At 35.5% G+C, this 19,595-nt stretch overlaps 1 protein-coding gene across 1 annotated transcript in view; it reads left to right on the top strand.

Annotated features, from left to right (window-relative positions):
- The window catches only part of LOC150082279 (pentatricopeptide repeat-containing protein 1, mitochondrial-like), a 64,666-nt gene that overhangs the window by 11,034 nt on the left and 34,037 nt on the right, over positions 1–19,595 (top strand). The window contains exons 2-5 of the mRNA XM_090380469.1: positions 437–571; positions 1,312–1,521; positions 10,470–10,580; positions 13,288–13,769. Coding sequence (XP_090236595.1) covers positions 437–571; positions 1,312–1,521; positions 10,470–10,580; positions 13,288–13,769 — 938 coding nt within the window. The remainder of the gene's footprint in view (positions 1–436; positions 572–1,311; positions 1,522–10,469; positions 10,581–13,287; positions 13,770–19,595) is intronic.

Genomic DNA, 19,595 nt, shown 5'->3' with positions numbered 1-19,595 from the left:
GTGTGTGCACAATATAATGTGTATATGCATGTGCATGCATGCACGCACACACATACACACGGACACTTTTTTTTTATCAGTATGATTATTTGAATGATTTTATTTAACCAATTTAGTTAACAAAACAAACCCAGAATATTATAAGAGAGTAGTTCCCAACTTATGATCTCTGTACCACTTGCAATATATACATTGTTGCAGTGTTATATAGAAATGAAAAAAAAAATAATAATAAAATAGTAGTATATGAAAATTAACTACCCACTGTATATATATATTTTTTAATCAATAGTGGTATTAAGTTAAAGTTTAGATATCTTTACTATAAGTATTAAAAAAATTCATAATGTTCATCTCATTACTTTGAAATATGCATTATCAGTGTAATTATTTATTGAAAATAACATGCTACATGGCATATGCTTTTTCTTTTTAGTTAAAAGAAGCTTTGCAAGTGCTTAATCAGATGAAAGCTGATGGTGTAAAACCAATTCCTCCTCATTTTACATTCTTGATATCAGCATGTGGAAAAGCAGGGTATACATCAATGGCATTTAAATTGCTTAGACGGGTTAGTGAATCAATTATACTATTTCTGCAAAAGATGTCTTTCACTAGCCATCAAAATATTCATGTTCTTTTTATTCATCTGCATCTTTTCTCTTTCTCATTGTACAGGCTTTTCTTAACAAATTTATGAAATTCAACTCCATGAATTCTGCAGAATACGTGATATTGGTATAATGTCATCTGTATACAATAAAGTACTACAAAAGAGAAAGAAAATGGAAATATGACTTCTTAAAGTGATTTAAGATTAAATAATTTAACATCAGTGCATTTATAGAGAGAAATGTATGAGAGAAAAGTATTTATGAAAATGTATTTACAAATGAAAGTTTTTCTTTTTAATGAAAGAAATTAACATTTTTTAAAGTTTAACACTTCATATTATAAAATATTTGAAAATTAGTTTTATTCTTAAATATTACTAAAAAGAAATTATATCTATTGAAACTTTTTAGACTATATTAAATTAATGATATATCTTTTAAAAAGAGATAATTGCTACAAATCAAGACGGAACTTAAGTAAAAATAACTTCATTTGATAAAATCTTTGAATATTTTATTTTTTCTATTAAGTCTTTAAGAGTTTTTGGAAGTTAAATTGATACTGTATAATGATACTGTTTGCTTTCAATATACACGTAACATAGTTTTTCTTTGCTTTATTAAAATTGCTGTTTAATTAGTGTTTACAGTTATAGTTTGTATTCTTATAATAATGACTAAATATAAACTGTTTCAGATGAGAGATAGAGACTTTAACCCTAGTGCAGCAACTCTTACTGGCCTCTTTAATGCATGTGCTGAATGTCCTTTTCCTGAACTTGGGCTGAAGAAAGCTACCAAACTTCAGCAACAGATGGAAGAAAAAGGATGGCTTCCTAGTAATATAACATACCATGCAATGATAAAAGCATTTGGGAGGTGTGGTGACATTGAAACTGCATTTCAGGTAGAATATTGATAAGCCTAGATGAATTAGTATTAAAATTATTGCAATACATATCCAATTTCTTCACCCCCCCATGATGCCATTCCACACAGTAGATTTTTACCAAGTTGTTGTATGTATAGAGTGAGGCAGAAAGTACAGGCACATTTAGTTTTTAAATTGTGCACACTAGGCATAATGTAGTCAAGTGCAAAGATCAGTTATCAGAAGGCAGTATCTTGAGTTTTATTTTCTGCCATTTTGTACCAGTCATGTGATGAAACATTGGCATGTGCAGTTATGTGTTGTTTTTGTCAAATTATTTGTGAAGATGGAGTCCATAATGGAAATGCATTGAAGATATTATTATCAGTTTCAAACTTACGGTACTCTTTGTTATTCCATATTAACTTGGTTTACTAAACGGTGAATATAGCTTATTCACCATCTGGTATAGAAAATTTAGAAGAATAAAAGAATATAGAAAATTGGCTTACCAAATGGCTTAGTATAAGATATGTATTATATGTGTCTTGCACTGAACCAATAACATTTTCAGAAAACAGGTAAGATAATGACCATAATTCATATTCCATAATCCATAATACATGTATCAAACAGCATGCTGCAGTACTTAACATTCTGGATAGAAGTGTGAGAGTGAGTTTCATCCATACATGATCTTTGTTGCAAAAGAATTGTCAGAATATATATGCAATACTCAAATTTAATAGATAAGTTCAGTTATAATATTTTCAGAATTGAAAAATCAATACTTGGACATCCTATACAAACTGATAATGTCCAATGAGGCTCATTGTCATCCTGTGCATGTCATAAATAAACAAAATTGTGATTATTATGCGCAATAAAATACATGGGAAATGTATTTGCCCTTGTATTTTCTAAAAGATGAAATACTCTGACATGCAGCTTCATTTAGCTGTATATATGTTGGGGTATTTCATCTTTTATTTTTGGTATGATCAGACTACTTTTTTGAAAACAATGAAAACAAGAACTGTGAAACTTGTTTAGCTGCTGAATTACATCTCATCAATAGTTAGGGACTGTCCCACTGAATTTTCATATTTGTAGGTTAGCTCATTACTTGTGTGCAGTGTTCCCCACCCTTAAGAAGTAAGCTGTACAAATCTTGCATTTCAACTACTAATGTCCAAAACACAACAAAATGGAAGCCGACCAGGCTAGCCGGGTGGGTAAAGTGCCTGCCTGGCAACCCAAAGGTCGCGGGTTCGAATCCTGTCTCAGGCTTGGATCAGAGTACTGCAAAAACCTTGGGAGGTGCATTATGGCCACAAAAGCCGATGCGCCAACAACTACCAAAAAAAAAAAGTGGAAAAGGGAGCTCATAAGCACTATCTGTTCAAAGGGATACCAGCACTTGTGAACTCCAAAAAGGGTCTTAATTCAGGCATTGATCTGGAGTTCACGAGTGCTAGTGTCCCGTTGAAGAGCTAGTGCTTGTTAGCTCCCTGTTTCTATTTTGTGATGTTTTTTATTTAAGAGCGCTCATTCTTTAGTGGTGTGGACATATGTCTACACCTATATGCCAACACCTATGTATTTATTGCCTGCTCTTCTCTTATATATGTTTTTAAAAAATATTTTTTGAAATGAGATTATTAGGTTTATAGGAGCAGAATAGTACCTTGCCTTATCTATATAATCCTATTAATTGCTGTAACTATTTCATGGTTTAATTGTTTCTTAATTTTAATTTCGACAAATTTAGCAATATAACCATGTTTTCCCCATCCTCACAATAAATGTTGTTACTCTGCAGCAAAGCCTGTGATTGCCATTTGCTGAAGAATGTTTAATAAGTCTGCACCCCTGGTTTACTTGTTTTGATACTGAAAAATACCTACATTCCATAAATATTCATATTCCCTATACAATTCCACAAACTTCACAGTGATGTCTTTACTCCACTTTGACCGTTTGCACAACTATTCTTAGTAGAATAGTTGTGCTACATGATAGCTTTGATGTAGAAGTTTTCAGGATACCAAATTGTATTTAAAAATACTCACGTTTTGCTGAGTTATACATTATTGGTATTTTCAAGGTCACAGTAATTTTACCGAGTCAGCCATTTGGATGTTCCAGGAGATAAAACTACAGCAGTGCCACCTGCTTGGTCAGTGGTGACTAGAAATTCGGCATAAATTGCGTAAAATTATGACATCACGAGGCAGCTTCATCACTGAATAAGAGCTACTCCATTTATATGGCTGCGGCAGGTTTAGTAGTTTAATTTGTTAAACTACTAAAGCACCGAAAGATATATGCTCCCAGAAGGGCCTTCCATGGCGGAAAGGTTTCAGTGGAGACGTCAGACGAAACCCGTTTCAAAAGGTCCACACACGACCTTTTCAACTAAATTGTGATCCAAGAAAGCAACGGGAAACTACTTGGATTATCTTTCCCTTGAAAACTTCAATGATAGCAAGCAAAATAAACCACGGCCCCGAGTCTGGGCGTCCCTTGAATGGGGCAGGGGTGCTAAGAATCTCCGAGCTTGCGTCGAAGAATTTTCTGAAACTAGCTACATGGAACGTTAGAAGTCTACTACAACCAGGAAAACTAGCCAATGCTTTACAAGAAATGGAACGCATTAACATCAACATACTTGGGCTAAGTGAAACCAAATGGCCTGGAACAAAGAAGTTTATATCAAACGACCACCACGTCTTCTGTTCCGGAGGAGAAGAGAACACTAAGCAGACGTACGGCGTCGCTTTCGTTGTCCACAAACAACTGGCCAACAAAGTCACCAGTTTCACCCCAATATCGGAACGAATCGCACTACTACAGCTAGCAGGCAACAAGATCAACCTGAATGTGCTCCAGGTCTACGCACCAACAGCGGACAAAGACGATCAAGAAATTGAATTGTTCTACGACAAGCTAAGCAACACTTTAAAGTCGCTGAAGAAGCACGACATGACGGTCATCCTCGGTGACTTTAATGCCAAAATCGGTCAAGGAAAGCTACAAAACATAGTCGGAGAACATGGCTTGGGGACACGGAATGAACGAGGAGACAGACTCGTCCAGTTCTGCCAAGAAGAAAAATTTAGCATTGCCAACACTTGGTTCAAACTACCACCTCGACGACTATACACCTGGACCTCACCACAAGACTCTGACAACAATATCGTCAGGAATCAAATTGACTACATCTTAATCAACATCAGATATAAGTCAAGTGTCCTCAATGCAAAAACTTACCCCGGAGCTGACATATCATCAGACCATAACCCAGTAACAGCAACACTACGTCTCAAATTACGAGCAGTCAAACGCACAAGCACAACAAAAAGAATCGACTTGGAGAAACTGAAGAACACCGCCAACAGACGACAAGTACAGCTTCATCTCAACACTACAATCCGATCGATCGAAGCAGTAACAACAGACGTGCAAGCATTCGGGCGTTCACTCAAACAGTGCATCAATGAAACAGCAGAAACCCTGCTAGGACATCAGGCGTCGAAAAAGAAACAACGGTGGATGACCCAGCACATACTAGACCTAATGGATGAACGGAGAATATTCAAAAACAACAACAACCGGGAAAAATACAAAGAAATACAACAAAAGATCAAACAGGAAATCCGGAAGGCGAAGGAAAAATGGATGGAAGATCAGTGTGCAGAAATCGAAGACCTAATCAAGAAAAATGACAACTATAACCTGCACAAGAAGCTTAAAGAAGCTGGAAACATCTACAAACCGGCTCCTATCCCAAGTTTATATACGGACAACAATCAACCTATACTAAGCAAACAAGCCAAACTCGACACCTGGAAGAGCTATATATACAATCTGTTCGGCACCAACAGAAAACCGGCAGAAACGCAACAACAAACACAGGAAGACAATCTCCACATATTAACATCTGAAGTGGAACATGCCATCCGAATAACAAAGCCAGGCAAGGCCTGTGGACCTGATCAGATTCATGTGGAACTGCTGAAACAACTAGACTACAGCAACATCCAACAACTAACGAAATGGTTCAATCAAATCTACAGCAACAACGACATTCCATCCGAATGGCTCCAATCCATCTTTGTGGCCCTACCAAAAAAGGCTACCAGCCGGAAATGCGAAGACTTCAGGCTGATCAGTCTAATGAGCCAGGTGCTAAAAGTCTTCCTCAAGGTGATTCAGCAAAGGATAAGATGTAAGTGCGAAAGTGCACTAGGAAACACACAGTTCGGATTCTGCAGGGGACTAGGCACCAGAGAAGCAATTTTCTGTTTACAAATATTGCTACAAAGGTGCTATGAACATCAAAAAGACGTGTATATATGTTTTATTGACTACGAGAAAGCCTTCGATTCAGTAGACCACGACCGCCTAATTGACCGACTGAGAAAACTTGGGCTTGAAAACAATGATATCAACTTTATTACAACTCTCTACTGGAATCAAACAGCCCGGCTTCGCTATGACAACGATCTGACAGACCCAATTCCAATAAAAAAAGGCATCCGGCAAGGCTGTCCATTATCTCCCATTCTTTTTAACATCTATTCGGAAATGATCTTCGACCAAACACTGGCTGACAAGAACATCGGCATAAAAGTTAACGGACACTACATCAATAACTTAAGATATGCCGATGACACAGCACTAATAGCGGATTCAGAACAAGATTTACAGACCATCTTGAACGAAGTGGACATAGAAAGCCAAGCATGGGGGCTACGAATCAACAAAAAGAAAACAAAGGTGATGAAGGTCAGCAGGACTGCAAGCAAAATCACGATCAAACTAAACAACGAAAAATTAGAGCAAATACACCGCTTCAAGTATCTCGGAGTGCTCATTGATGACCAGCTGAACCATGAGGCCGAAATCAAAAGCAGAATTGAACAAGCCAGGCAGGCATTCACCAAATGGAGAACCCTCCTCACCGACAGAAGCTTGAACATCGTGCTCAAATTACGCACATTGAAATGCTACATCTGGCCAATACTGCTCTACGGTGTAGAAACCTGGACTCTAACATCAGCCACTACAAAAAAGCTCCAGGCCTTCGAAATGTGGCTCTACCGAAGAATGCTGAAAATTCCGTGGACAGCCAAGATAACCAACGCACAGGTCCTGCAGGACATGCACACGGAACGGGACCTGCTCAAAACCATCATCAGCAGGAAATGCAAATACCTAGGTCACATCGCTAGGAACCAACAAAAATATCACCTACTACCACTCATCCTGGAGGGAAAGATCGAAGGCAAGAAACGCCCAGGCAGACCGAAAATGGCATGGCTAGATAACATCAACACCTGGCTTCACATGACAACAGCACAAATTCTACACGCAGCGCTAGACAGAGAACAATATCAAAACGAAGTCGCAAACGCCATTCGGCAGCATTAAAGAAGAAGAAGAAGAAAAAATCATAAGGTTGGGGGACAGGTCAAGTAGGCAAGTCAAGTGAATAAAATGTCTTTACATTCACTTGACTCTCCTTTCTTCTGGAACCCAATGCTCTACTTACTACTAGACAATACCAATATTTACACGGATCCAGTTACTAAATGCTAGTGATTTGCTTGTGTACTAAACTCATATAAACAAGGTTTCCATTCAAGCCACAATTGATCCTATCGTTAATCCCTAAAGCAAGTTTGTCTTTGTCATGATCAGTTTGTCTGTTGCTGGACCAAAAATCCAAATCCAAGTGGAGATTATTGGAGGGAATAAAACATAAGGGTAAAAAGTGTTTGTCTAATTAATAAATAGAACTAATGCTTAAAATGTCTTATCTTCTATGCAACTTGATTGATTAACTTCACTTGCTCAAGTTAATAAATATTTTTGCTGATAGATGACTAAACTAAATAAATGAACCAATGTAGTTGAGATTAAAATAAAGTTTTACATTTTTATTCAATATTTGATTAAGTAGACATACAAAGTGTTTCTGCTAAAAGCCACCATGATCTAATCTCTGTTATTTTTAACTTTAGACCATTTGTCATCTGGACTTTTTTTTTGAATTTTAGCTGAAATTTTAGAATTTGATGTTAAAATTTTACTATTACTGTTTAGATTTTACAATTTCTAATTTGAAATTTGCCTATTCAGTTCCTTTTTTCTCATTGGGAAAGTTGTTCCCTGTTTTTAGTTTAATCTAAAAATGTCATTGGTGTACTTCTGAAATGAACATAAAACCATTTTATTTAGAAAACAATAAAATAAATAAATGGGTTGTAATGCATGGAGATTCAATGCAGCTATGCTCATACAGCCATATAGCTGTTCTGCATAGATAAATTCATAATGAGCAAATTCCATATAATAAAGCTGTTATGTTACAGTTTTGTTAATGTTATGTTAGTTATATGTTATGTTACAGACCAGTTAGCTTGACTTCTGTTTCAGGGAGGTTAGAGTCACTGGTTAAAGAAGTAATGCAGGACCATCTAGACAGTAATGCATCTAAACTGCAGTCACAGCGTATATTTGTTAAGGGGTAGTATTGTTTCAACAATTTGATTGGATACTGTAATACAATCACAAAGTAATTGGATGTGCAAAATAATTTTGACATCATATACTATATTCAGAAAAGCTTTTGAGACTGTTGCACATAAAAGACCACTGTACAGATTTGGGAGGTATGGCAGTGTGCAGTGTGATATGGCATTAAGGGTAAGTTACTGCTATGGATAAGGTGATGGTTGAGTGGAAGAAGACAGTTGTTATCAGTGGGCATTACTCTTCTTGGACAAACATTATTAGCGGAGCCCCCCCAGGGTTGAGTGCTAGGCCAACTTTTATTTTTTATATTTATTAATAATATTGAAGAAGGCATATTAGGCTTAATGTCTAAGTTTTCAGATATGAAGGTTGGCAAGTTGGTTATGACAGTAATTAGTTTTGCTACTGCAAATAGGCAGTAGTATAAGAAGTTGCAATTGAAATTTAACATTGACAAATGCTAGGTACTTCATATGAGTGGTGGTAATCCCAGAATAACATTCCAACTTTGTGGCACTACACTCAGGGTGGTGGGAAAAAAAAAGGCCTTGGGGTAATGTGTAGTCAGATATGAAATTCTCTGGACAGTCCAGACAGCCTGTCAGGACAGCTCATGGGGTTTTGTCAATGATATACAGAAACTAGTAGGGATAAGGAGGTGATTATCCTTTTGCACAAGGCAATGGTAAGGCCACATCTTGAGTATTGCATACAGGTCTCTGTAGGCTTCATTTTAGGAAGGATTGAGGTGGTATGGAATGGGTACAGAGAAGGGCAACAAGTGAAGAGGTTGGTGAGGGGAACAAAGGGATGCTCTTACCATGAAAGGCTTCAGTTTTGCAAATTGCAGTGCCTGGAGAATAGACACCTGCAAGGTGATCTGATTGAGGTGTTTAAAGCTTTGAATGGATTGAGCAAGTGAAATGCTGATGAAATCCTTCCAAATCTTGCTCAGACTATGTACATGAAGGGAAATAAATTGAAATTGAGGAAGAATGGTTGCTGGATTCTTCTTCTTCTTCCAGTCACGTAGTTTGTCCCATAATAGTCATTGTTTCCCCATGTTGAACACAATCAAATGCTTTTGCATAATCTATAAAACACAAAACGACTGGAACATTGAATTCTTTGCATTTTTCAATAATCAGTCATAGGCTTAAGATCTGATCTCTGGTTCCTCTACCACTTCTGAAACCTGCTTGCCCTTCTGGCATTTCTTCTTCAAGTTTTCTTGAGATTCTGTTCAATATGATTTTAAGAAAAATCTTGCTAGTGTGAGAAATTAGGCTAATAGTCCTGTAATTTGCTGGATAGGTGTGTGGAAATTTATCTTCAGCCAATGGGTAATTGATTGTAGGAGTGGTAGATATGTACGTTGTTGTGGGTATTTTAAAAAGATTCAAGGAAAAACTAGACAGACTGTTAGAGGGATTGCTTCCTTAATAGTAATAGTGAAAAAATGATGCAAGAAAGCAAGCTTATTACAGCATCAGCCACAAAAAACTACACTTCCCATATCACTGTCCATTCACTATAACAGTTTGACTAGTTCTTCCTTAAATTTATTCAAACTACCCAATTTTACATTATATCACATGGAAATTTCTTCCAAAAATCAGCTACCGTTGACTAAAGACAAATTTCCACACATCTGTCCTGCAACCATCCTTCCTCAATATGAATTTATGGCCACTTGTGTGTAGTCTGAGCAAGAGAAAGGATTCAGTCAACTTCAAATTTACTCAATCCATTCAGAGCCTGTAACACCTCAATCATGTCACAGGTGTCTAGTCTCTAGATGCTGCAGTTTACAAAACAAGCATTTCCTGATAAGAGATCCTTTTGTGCTCTTTTCTGCACCTGCTCCAACTGATCCACATCCTTCCCCAAATGAGGCCTTCAGACCCGCATACAGTACTCAAGACCATTGTCTTATATCATGGGATAATTACCTCCTTGTTCCCTACTAGCAAAATTCCTGTATATCAGTGACAAAACTCCACTGGCATCATTTGCCACTGCTAATACTATACTAATTGTTGTTATTTTTTGATTCAAATAAAATACATTGTTGGGTACTTCTGAAATGAATGTAAAATTGAAATCTGAAATCTATTTTACATTCATTTTGAATGTAAAATGGTGTTTTGACTGAACAAAGGATGGAACAACTTTTTTATTGAGAAAAACAGTTTATTAGGCAAAATTTAAATTTAGAGATTGTAAAATTCCAACAGCAATACTTAGTCCAATTTTAGTAGCAAATTCAAATTGTCAGCCTAGATATGACAAAAAAGTGTAGACTGTAAAATAGCTTAAATCTAAAAATAAGCAAGATAAACAGTGCCTTTTAATTGAAACACCTTATGTAGAAATTAATGTAAGCTCAATAAAAACTATTTTAAGTTTTTCATTTTACTTTTACTTTACTGAAATTTCAGTTGGTGGATAAAATGTCAAGGGAAAAATATTCAGTGACAAGTGAAACATTTGGATTTCTACTCAATGCTTGCATAGCCAAAAAAGATGCTGGATTTACTCTTGCTGTTCAGGTATATTTTAAAGAATTATAAAAAAATTATAAAAATAGTTTATAATAGTCATATAAAACCGAATATTCACCTATTGATAAAATTGTGGCAATGAGGCAAAATTAAGCTAATTGTGGGATATATTTGTTTGCTGTGAAGGCATTCTCTCTCTCCCTCTCTCTTTATATTTAGATCCCTTTTCATATTTTAGGTTGTCACAGCATGGGATCACATCCTCTCAACTCTGCACAAAGTGAGATTTAGGTGTTATTGGAATAATATGTACTTCCCTTCTTTTACTAAGGCTTCTTTTGCCATCTGAGGAGATGAATTCCCAGTGGATGAAATTCTATTTCAAATTTGAGGAACATTTAGATCCATCTTACTACTTTTTTTTTAGCATGTCATATAGGTCTAAATTTTTGTACTAATAGAATAACAGCATCGGTACTGATCAGATATTGATGTATGTTGTATCTGGTGAAAACTGTTTTGCAGATTATCTCTACATCTTTGAAGAGTTTACTAACTTTTCAAATGTATTTGAACAGCAGAAGAGGCAAAATCATCTCAGTAAGCATAAATTCACTCCAGAAGCACTTTCAAAAATCCATAATGTGGAATGCAGTGAAGTGTAAATACAAATGAGCAAAAAAATTCCTGCAGTTATTGACCCTTACAAATTTCTGTCATGCAGATAAATAAATTGCACATGTAGGGCATAGTCTCAGTTTGTACATATTGTCAAGCAAACTAAGTTTGCTACCAAGTGTATCATTCCCATTTTGTGGAGGCATTTCAATATGAGTTGCCCAGTTAATGTATTGTGCACTTTAAATAAAACACTGCTCTAGTGGAGAAGTATATTGCTATTTATTTAATGTGTAGGCCAGTGGTACTCAAACTTTCTGAGCTCACGCTTCCCTTGAAGTAAAACATCTATAATTGTGCAATTTCTTATTATTAATTTGTTAGTACAATAATTACTAATATATGAGATAATAATCAGGATATTATTTTGTACTTAAAAAAGCATTAATGTGATGTTTGTGCTTGCTTTTTATTGCATAATTCATCAAAGCTAAGGATCATTTTCGAAATGACAACACGTATTTCTTTTTCGACATGTAATTTTGATCTGTACTTAGATTTAATGACTGCCAATGCCAAAAATCCAACTTCACGATGGTAAGAACTTACAAATGGCACTAGTATTCGCAAAGCTTTATTGCTACATTCTGGGTATTCATGCTTTGTTAAACACCAAAAATTCATAATCAAAATAAACACCAAAATAACATGCGAAAATACCCGAACCAATTGCTCGTAGTAACCAGATCCCAAGAATACAGTCAGGGAACATGATGCGTTCTCTTCGTGAAAAATACCCCAAATATTTTCTATAATTATTTACATTAATAATACAGATCAAATAGTAGTAGATATCTAATAATAAAAAAAATCATTCTTATTACATTTTTAATATTTGCCATGGAAATCTTACATAAACTATTACATCGTCTGCAACACCCCTGGTAAATTATGACATCTCCCCAGGGCATTGCAACGCACAGTTTGAGAACTGCTTGTGTAGGCTGTTATAGTTGAATGGTTGTCTTATATAAATAAAATTTAAAAGCTGCGAATTTACAATTTGAATAATGGATTTACCCATTACAATTTTTAATAAATTGCAATATAAGCCTTTTTGTATAGATATTTCAGTATCTCATAATGTAAATTTATATTACTCAAGTTTACAGTTTCTATACTGTTTTATTGGCTGTTTGTTTAATTTAAAAAGGAAAAACAAAAAGAAGAGGATAGCAAAAAATTGATATCCCTGGTTGACAGGATAAACCAAATGAGCCAAGAAGATGAAATAAGTTCACAAGAGGTTACAGATTCACAAAAATTAAAAATGATTTTTTAATTTTTGTGAAGAAGTGATTGAACAGAGTAAAACAGACATAAATTTGCAATTTATTTATCAAAAAATAAATTCTATGTTGGGTAATATGTTTTGAATAATAAATACTTATATAAATTGATAATTTATGTGCATAAAATGTGTATTTATGTTACGGTCCTGTTAATCTGAACATTTTAGTTATTCAAACATCATTACATTAATTGGTTCGATTTGTGATTGCACTGTAGTAGCAAAACTTTTTAAATTATTGGTAATGATCATAATATTACAAAAAATGAAGATAAAAGAAGCTTTTACCTCATTGCTGAATATAAAAGGAAGTTGATTAATAGGAAGAGTAGGAGGATTTTGGATGAGATTTGCATTAAACTTTTCCACTATTAGATTAAAAGAAAGAAGAAAAGCAAGAAGTAACATGGAAATATTTTTTTAGAAGTGAGTGTGAACTGGAAACAAGACTAGGATTAATCCTTTGGCAATGATATTTGCTTGCTTACCTTTTGTTTATAGATCATTATAGAGTTAGGTATTGTAATTTGCTGAATTGTTGGAATTTAATAATATAAGTTAAGCCTGAAGCACTGGATTGAAAGTTTTAAATTCTTTGTTGGATTTTTGCTAGAAATGGAGAAAACACATTGTAGTGTTTGTATGTAATATTAATAACAAAATGAAAAAACAGTAGTATGTAATGCTTATTCTAATATCTACAAAGTAATGAATTTTTGCTTATTATATTTAGTACTATATATATGTACATGTCTATACACAAATACATGCATGTAATTTTTTTAGGTACTGAGAAAAATGGTTGATGTAAGGGTGTTTCCTTCTGTATACGTTTTTAATATGATGTTGAGAGCAGCTCGAGACTGTGATATTGGTCCACCTGAGGTAGCATCACTCCTTTTAATGAAGTGGAAAGCAGGTCACACAAAAAGACAGAAGAGTTCAGCAGAGAAGAAAATGTTAAACTCTAATGTTATGACACTTCTTCCCGTCACCACCACAAATATTTCTAAAGAAACTGAAGATTTTGACTGTACTATGCAAGAAATGTCTACTAGTAACGAAAGTGATAATTTAAATGTGGAGACCCCTCATTTGTCACAGGAGTTTGATAACTGTGCATTACAAATTCCAAAAATGGAAGATTCATGGAAATCCATTATAGACAAGGGTAATGCCAGTCAGCTTGCTGTAAATGTGCTTCTTCCTAGACCTACACATGGACCACCAATTTGGAAATTAGAGAATATCATTAAACCAGAAGACAGGTCAGTTGTGTGTAATAATGTTGTTGTATTTTAAGTCATTCTAGAAATCGTGTCTTTTCCTGATAACTTAATGACTTAAATAAGTAATTAATAAGCCTTTTATTTTCTGTGAATTTTATTCATTCTTTCTTCTTTTTTTTTTTTTTTTGCCCAGTAAGAGTTTTTATTTAAATTTTTGCAAAAATCGAGAAACATTCTTGAATTCTAAACTGAGAAATTTTAAAATAATGTATTAACTTTTTTGATTTTGGAAATAATAGCATGCCCTTGCCTTTTTTTAAATAAAATATAATAAAAATTGTTCAATATTTCCTTAATCTTGTAATTTAATATAGTTTTCAGACATTTCTTTTGAGTAATTAAAAGGTGTGTGGAAAGCATGTTTATTTTTTATGATTTAAGTCATTCTTGTTGGACTGATGTCTTTTGGTCTTTCAAATATTTCTTATAATAAGCTGTCATTATTAAATTTTAGTCTTGATATTTATATCTGGGCTGATGTACAAGTTTACTCAGTTTTTTACGTCATGTAATATAATTTTAAAGAAAACAAATTAGGTAATGGATGTATTTGTGTTTCATTTCAGGTGCATTTTATTATAAAATGTGCCTTCTGAATTAAAAAAAAAAATTATTCAGTAATGTACTTAAGAAGTATTTACTAAATCCCTATCATGTGATGTTCATGTGATCAGTAGCTGTAAGATGAGATCATGTAGCAGGTCTTCTGGGAGGGGGAGGAGAGGAGAAATGGGTGCATTAGGAATGCAGGTTAACCCATGATATTTAGTGTAGCAGTTCCAGAAAAATATTATAAATAAGTGTTGAAATTGTGAAAAGGAACCCAGCTGCTGTTTCAACTATACTGCAATGTTTCTGTAGGGGAAAGGGCTGTGAAATCAGAATTCAACTTAAAACTTCCACAAAAATCAAAAGAACATGCACTGAAAATTTAATGTCAATTTGACTTTTCCTTTTCAAGTGATGTTTGAATATTCAAACTAATATAGATTTATATTAGTATTGCTATTAGCCATATTGAGACATGTGGCAGAGAAGAAAAATGCATGGGATACTTATAAATTAACAGGTGACACGGAAGCCTATGATAAATATAAGCTAGTCTGTAACCAAGTCACAAAGGAGGTTAGGCAGGCAAAGGCAGATTATGAGAAATCTTTGGCAAGGGATGCAAAGAAAAACAGCAAAGAGTTCTTTACTTATGTAAACTCTAGAACGAAGGGGATGAATCAGATTAGTCCACTTGATGTCGATGGTTCAACTGTTGAAGATCCTGCTCACGAAGCTAACAAACTAAATGAGTATTTTGCATCTACATTCACATATGAGGAGTTATTGAGGGAGGGGAATGCCAGAGGTGAATTAAACTCTGGCAGTGAGCTAGATGATTTTGTAATAACTGAGAGCAAAGTGGAGAAGAAATTGTTGAAGATAAACATAAGAAAGGCACCTGGGGTGGATGGGATCTATTCGGTTATATTAAAGAAGGCAACAAAGGAAGTAAGCAAACCCTTAGCTATAATTCTGAGGGCTTCCTTGGACTCAGGGGAGGTACCCATGGACTGGAGATGTGCAAATGTGACCTCAATTCACAAAGGAGGATCAAAGGGCGACAAGTAATTACAGACCTGTTAGTTTAACTTCTGTTCCAGGGAAATTAATGGAGGCACTGGTTAAGGAAGCACTGCAGAATCATCTAGACAAGACTTCAGTTATAGCTTGTACACAGCATGTGTTTGTTAAGGAGAAGGCTTATCTGACCAATTTGATTGGATACTATGATGTGGTCACAAAGAAACTGAATGCAAAGATTAACTTTCATAATATATATTTGGATCTTAGAAAGGCCTTTGATACTGTTGTACATGGAAGGCTGCTGCACAAATTGGAGCAGTGTGGCATTGGAGGCAAATTGCTGCTATGGATAAAGGAATGGTTGAGTGGGAGAAGACAGTGATGATCAATGGACACTGCTCTTTGTGGACTAATGTTATTAGTGGAGTCTCAAAAGAAAATATTCAGGGTTCGGTATTGGGTCCATTGTTGTTTTCTGTATTTATTAATGATATTGATGACGGTATATCAGGCTTAATGTCCAAGTTTGCAGATGATATGATACGAAGGTCAGCAGGGTTGTTAATGACACTATGCTGTTCCAACAGGATCCAGAAAAGTTGAGCAAATAGGCTGAGGGGGGGCAACTGAAGTTTAACATTGACAAATATGAAATTCTGCATATGGGAAGCAGTAACCCCAGAGTAACGTATCAACTGTGTGGTACTACACTGACAGTGGCAGAGAATGAAAAGGACCTGGGGATAATTGTGCAGCCAGATATGAAGTTTTCTGATTAGTGCAGAGGGTCATGGTGTCTTGTTAATGATATACAGGAATTTTTCTAGTAGGGATAAGGGGGTGATTATCCCCTTGTATAAGGCAATGGTCAGGCCACACCTTGCCGACCAGACTAGCCAGGTGGGTAAAGTGCCTGCCTGGCAACCCAAAGGTCGTGGGTTCGATTCCTGCCTCAGGCTTGGATCAAAGTACTGCAAAAACCTTGGGAGGTGCATGATGGCCACAGAAGCCTATGCGCCAACAACTACCAAAAAAAAAAAAAAAAAAAAGGCCACACCTTGAGTACTGTATACAGGTCTGGAGGCTTCATTTTAAGAAGGATGTAGAGCTGCTGGAACGAGTACCGAGAAGGGCAACAAGATTAGTGAATGGAACAAAGGGTTGCTCTTACGAAGAAAGGCTTAAGTTTTGCAAATTAGTGTCTGGAGACTAGGCACCTGTGAGGTGATCTGATTGAGGTGTATAAAGCTTTGAATGGTTTGAGCATGCTCAATGCTGATGGTATTCTTCCTCTTGCTCAGAATAATCGTCTGAGAGGGCATAAATTTGATTTGAGGAAAGGCAGTTGTAGGATAGATGTGTGGAAGTTTGCCTTTAGCCAGCGGGTGATTGATTGCTAGAACAGACTTCCATCTGTCGTTGTAGAAGTTGATAGCTTAAATAGATTCAAGGCAAAACTAACAAACATTTGGAGCAAGTGGATGGGTGAAATGAGAAGGGTTTTTTTTTTTTTTTTTTTTTTGGCTGATGATATATAAGCTTGCTTTCTTGTATAATTTGCCTTTACTAATGCTAAATATAGTGCAAGGAAGCCCAGGTAAGTACTCATGTAAGTACTTATCCAGCTGAACATTAAACTTCTTAAAGCTCTCAGTGGCAACTACTCATGGAGGTAACTTCGTCCAATAATTAACAACTCACTGCCTACAAGAAAACTTCCTACAGTATGCTCTAATTCTCTTCCCCTGTAATTTGAATTTATGCTCCTAATTCTGGAATCATTTATAACAGTGAAAGGCACCTCCGTGGGCAGGAGCAGCAGTGCGTAGCACACACTTCTTGATTAGACCGGGGTTTGAGCCTGTGACCACCAAATACAGCGGATGCGGAAAGGTTAGGGAATGACCACCGCATATCCCTGGAGAAATATGGCCTTAGTTGCTAATGCTCCTAAAAAAACAAATAACAAACATAACAGTGAAAGTTTCACTTTTATTCATTTTACTTTCCTCTCTCAGAGCCATATAGACCTTAGTCAGATCCTCTAAGAATACTAAGCTCTGTAACCTTCATATTTGTTGTCTTCCCTTCTATGGGTACCCCTTTTGCAGATCTCACCAAATGGGTTGCCTCTCTTTGATCTTCTGTGACTGTGATTTTCCAGTTGCCTTATACTGAGGGATTATGACCTCTCTATCTCCACAAGAAAATATTCAGAAATCATTGAGAGGAGCTTGATACAAAAAATAATTTTTACATCATATACTTAGTTCTCAGTAAATATTATGACAATTCGAATGAAAGACTGTTGTACAAATGGAGTAGTGTCACATTAAGAACAAGTTACTGCTGTGGATAAAGGCATAGTTTAGATCAGTGGTTCTTAACCTTTTTCTACCTACGTACCCTTTGTCAAATTTAAAATCAATTGCGAACCCCCATTATAAAATATCTTTATTTGTACAATATTTTAGTAATCTTAGATATTTAACAAGCATAAATAATGTATACAAATAAAAAAAGAAAATAGAAAAAATAAAATCAGAAGTTTAATGTGAGCATTTTTGCTGTTTGTTCATTTTTAAAACGGTGAACTGGGGAACCGTCATGTCAATAAAGAAACATGCATATCATGTTCCGCAAGAAGCCTATTTTGCTTCTTCATTTTTAATGAAATGCATGTTGAAAATCCTGCTTTGCACATATAAGTTATCACAAATGGAATTAAAAGATTCGTGGCTCCTCTGATAAACAGAGTTGTTTCTTGGAAAATCATGCACTGGCCTATGATGGAGAGGATAGGTGGAAATTAAAACATTAAATTTTAAAGTTCTCAACAATTATTTTGTTGTAAAAACATAAGTAAAATAATTTAAATATATTTCATATCATTAAATACATATAGTGATATTCGTAAGGGATGAATTTTTTTTATTTTATTTATTACAAGAAATATTGTATTTTACATACGTTTACATATCAAGACCTGTGTACCCCCGAAAGACTTTCAAGTACCCCAGGTTAAGACCCACTGGTTTAGATGGTGATTTTTATTGTTATTAGTTGGGCCCTTCAGGGTTCAGTTCTGGGCCCTTTTTTTTTTTTTTTTTTTTCAATATTTATTAATGATATTGAGAAAGTCATATATAGTTTAATATCCAAGTTTGCCGATAGTTAGCAGTGGATTAATGACAGGAATCAGACTGGCAGATGGGCTGAGAAATGGCAACTGAGGTTTAACATTGATAAATGCAAGGTATAACATTTAACTAGCAGTAATCCCAGAATAAATATTTCATATTTAAATATGAAATATATTTAAATTATTTTACTTATGTTTTTACAACAAATAATTGTTGAGAACTTTAAAATTTAATGTTTTAATTTCCGCCTATCCTCTCCATCATAGGCCAATGCGTGATTTTTCAAGAATAATATACCATTTGGATGGTATGTTATTCTGGGATTTATTCTGGGATTTTGGCTGAAAACAAAAAAGACATAGTGGTTGGTAATTGTACAGTCTGGCATGAAATTCTCTGAACAGTGCAAACATTCTGCTAGGACAGCTCATGGGCCTCTGTTCATGACATACAGGAATTTTATTAGCAGGAACAAGGAGGTGGTTATCCTCCTTGACAGATGGAAGTATGTTCCAAAAATCAACCACCTGCTGGCTAAAGGAAAATTTCCGCACATCTATTCGACAGTTGTCTTTGCTTAACTTCAATTTATGCCCACTCAGGTGCTAATCTGAGTAAGAGGAAGGATCCCATCAGCATTGAGCTTGCTCAAACCATTCAAGGCCTTATACACCTCGATCAGATCACGTTGCAGGTGCCTAGTCTCTAGACGCTGCAATTTTCAGAACTGAAGTCGTTCTTGGTAAGCGCAACCTTTTTTCCCAGCACCAGTCTCGTTGTCCTTCTCTGTATTCATTCCATTAGCTCCACATCCTAAAATGAGGCCTTCAGATCTGTATACTGTACTCGAGGTGTGGACTGACCATTGCTAAGGCCTTATCCCTGCTAGCAAAATTACTGCTTATCATTGACAAGACTCCATGAGTTGCTCTGGCAGCTTGTCTGCACTGCTCAGAAAACTTCATAACTGACTGCACAATTACCCCCAGATCCTTTTCATTCTCTACTACCGCTGAGTGTAGAACCACACAGTTGGTAGGTTGCCCTGGGGATACTGCTACCCATATGCAATACTTTGCATTTGTCA

This window comes from Mastigoproctus giganteus, chromosome 8, assembly GCF_048544385.1.
Source record: "Mastigoproctus giganteus isolate SK-2022 chromosome 8, ASM4854438v1, whole genome shotgun sequence".
Classification (NCBI taxonomy): Eukaryota; Metazoa; Arthropoda; class Arachnida; order Uropygi; family Thelyphonidae; genus Mastigoproctus; species Mastigoproctus giganteus.
The sequence above is the reverse complement of the archived record's forward strand: the minus strand, read 5'-3'. Positions and strand labels throughout refer to the sequence as shown.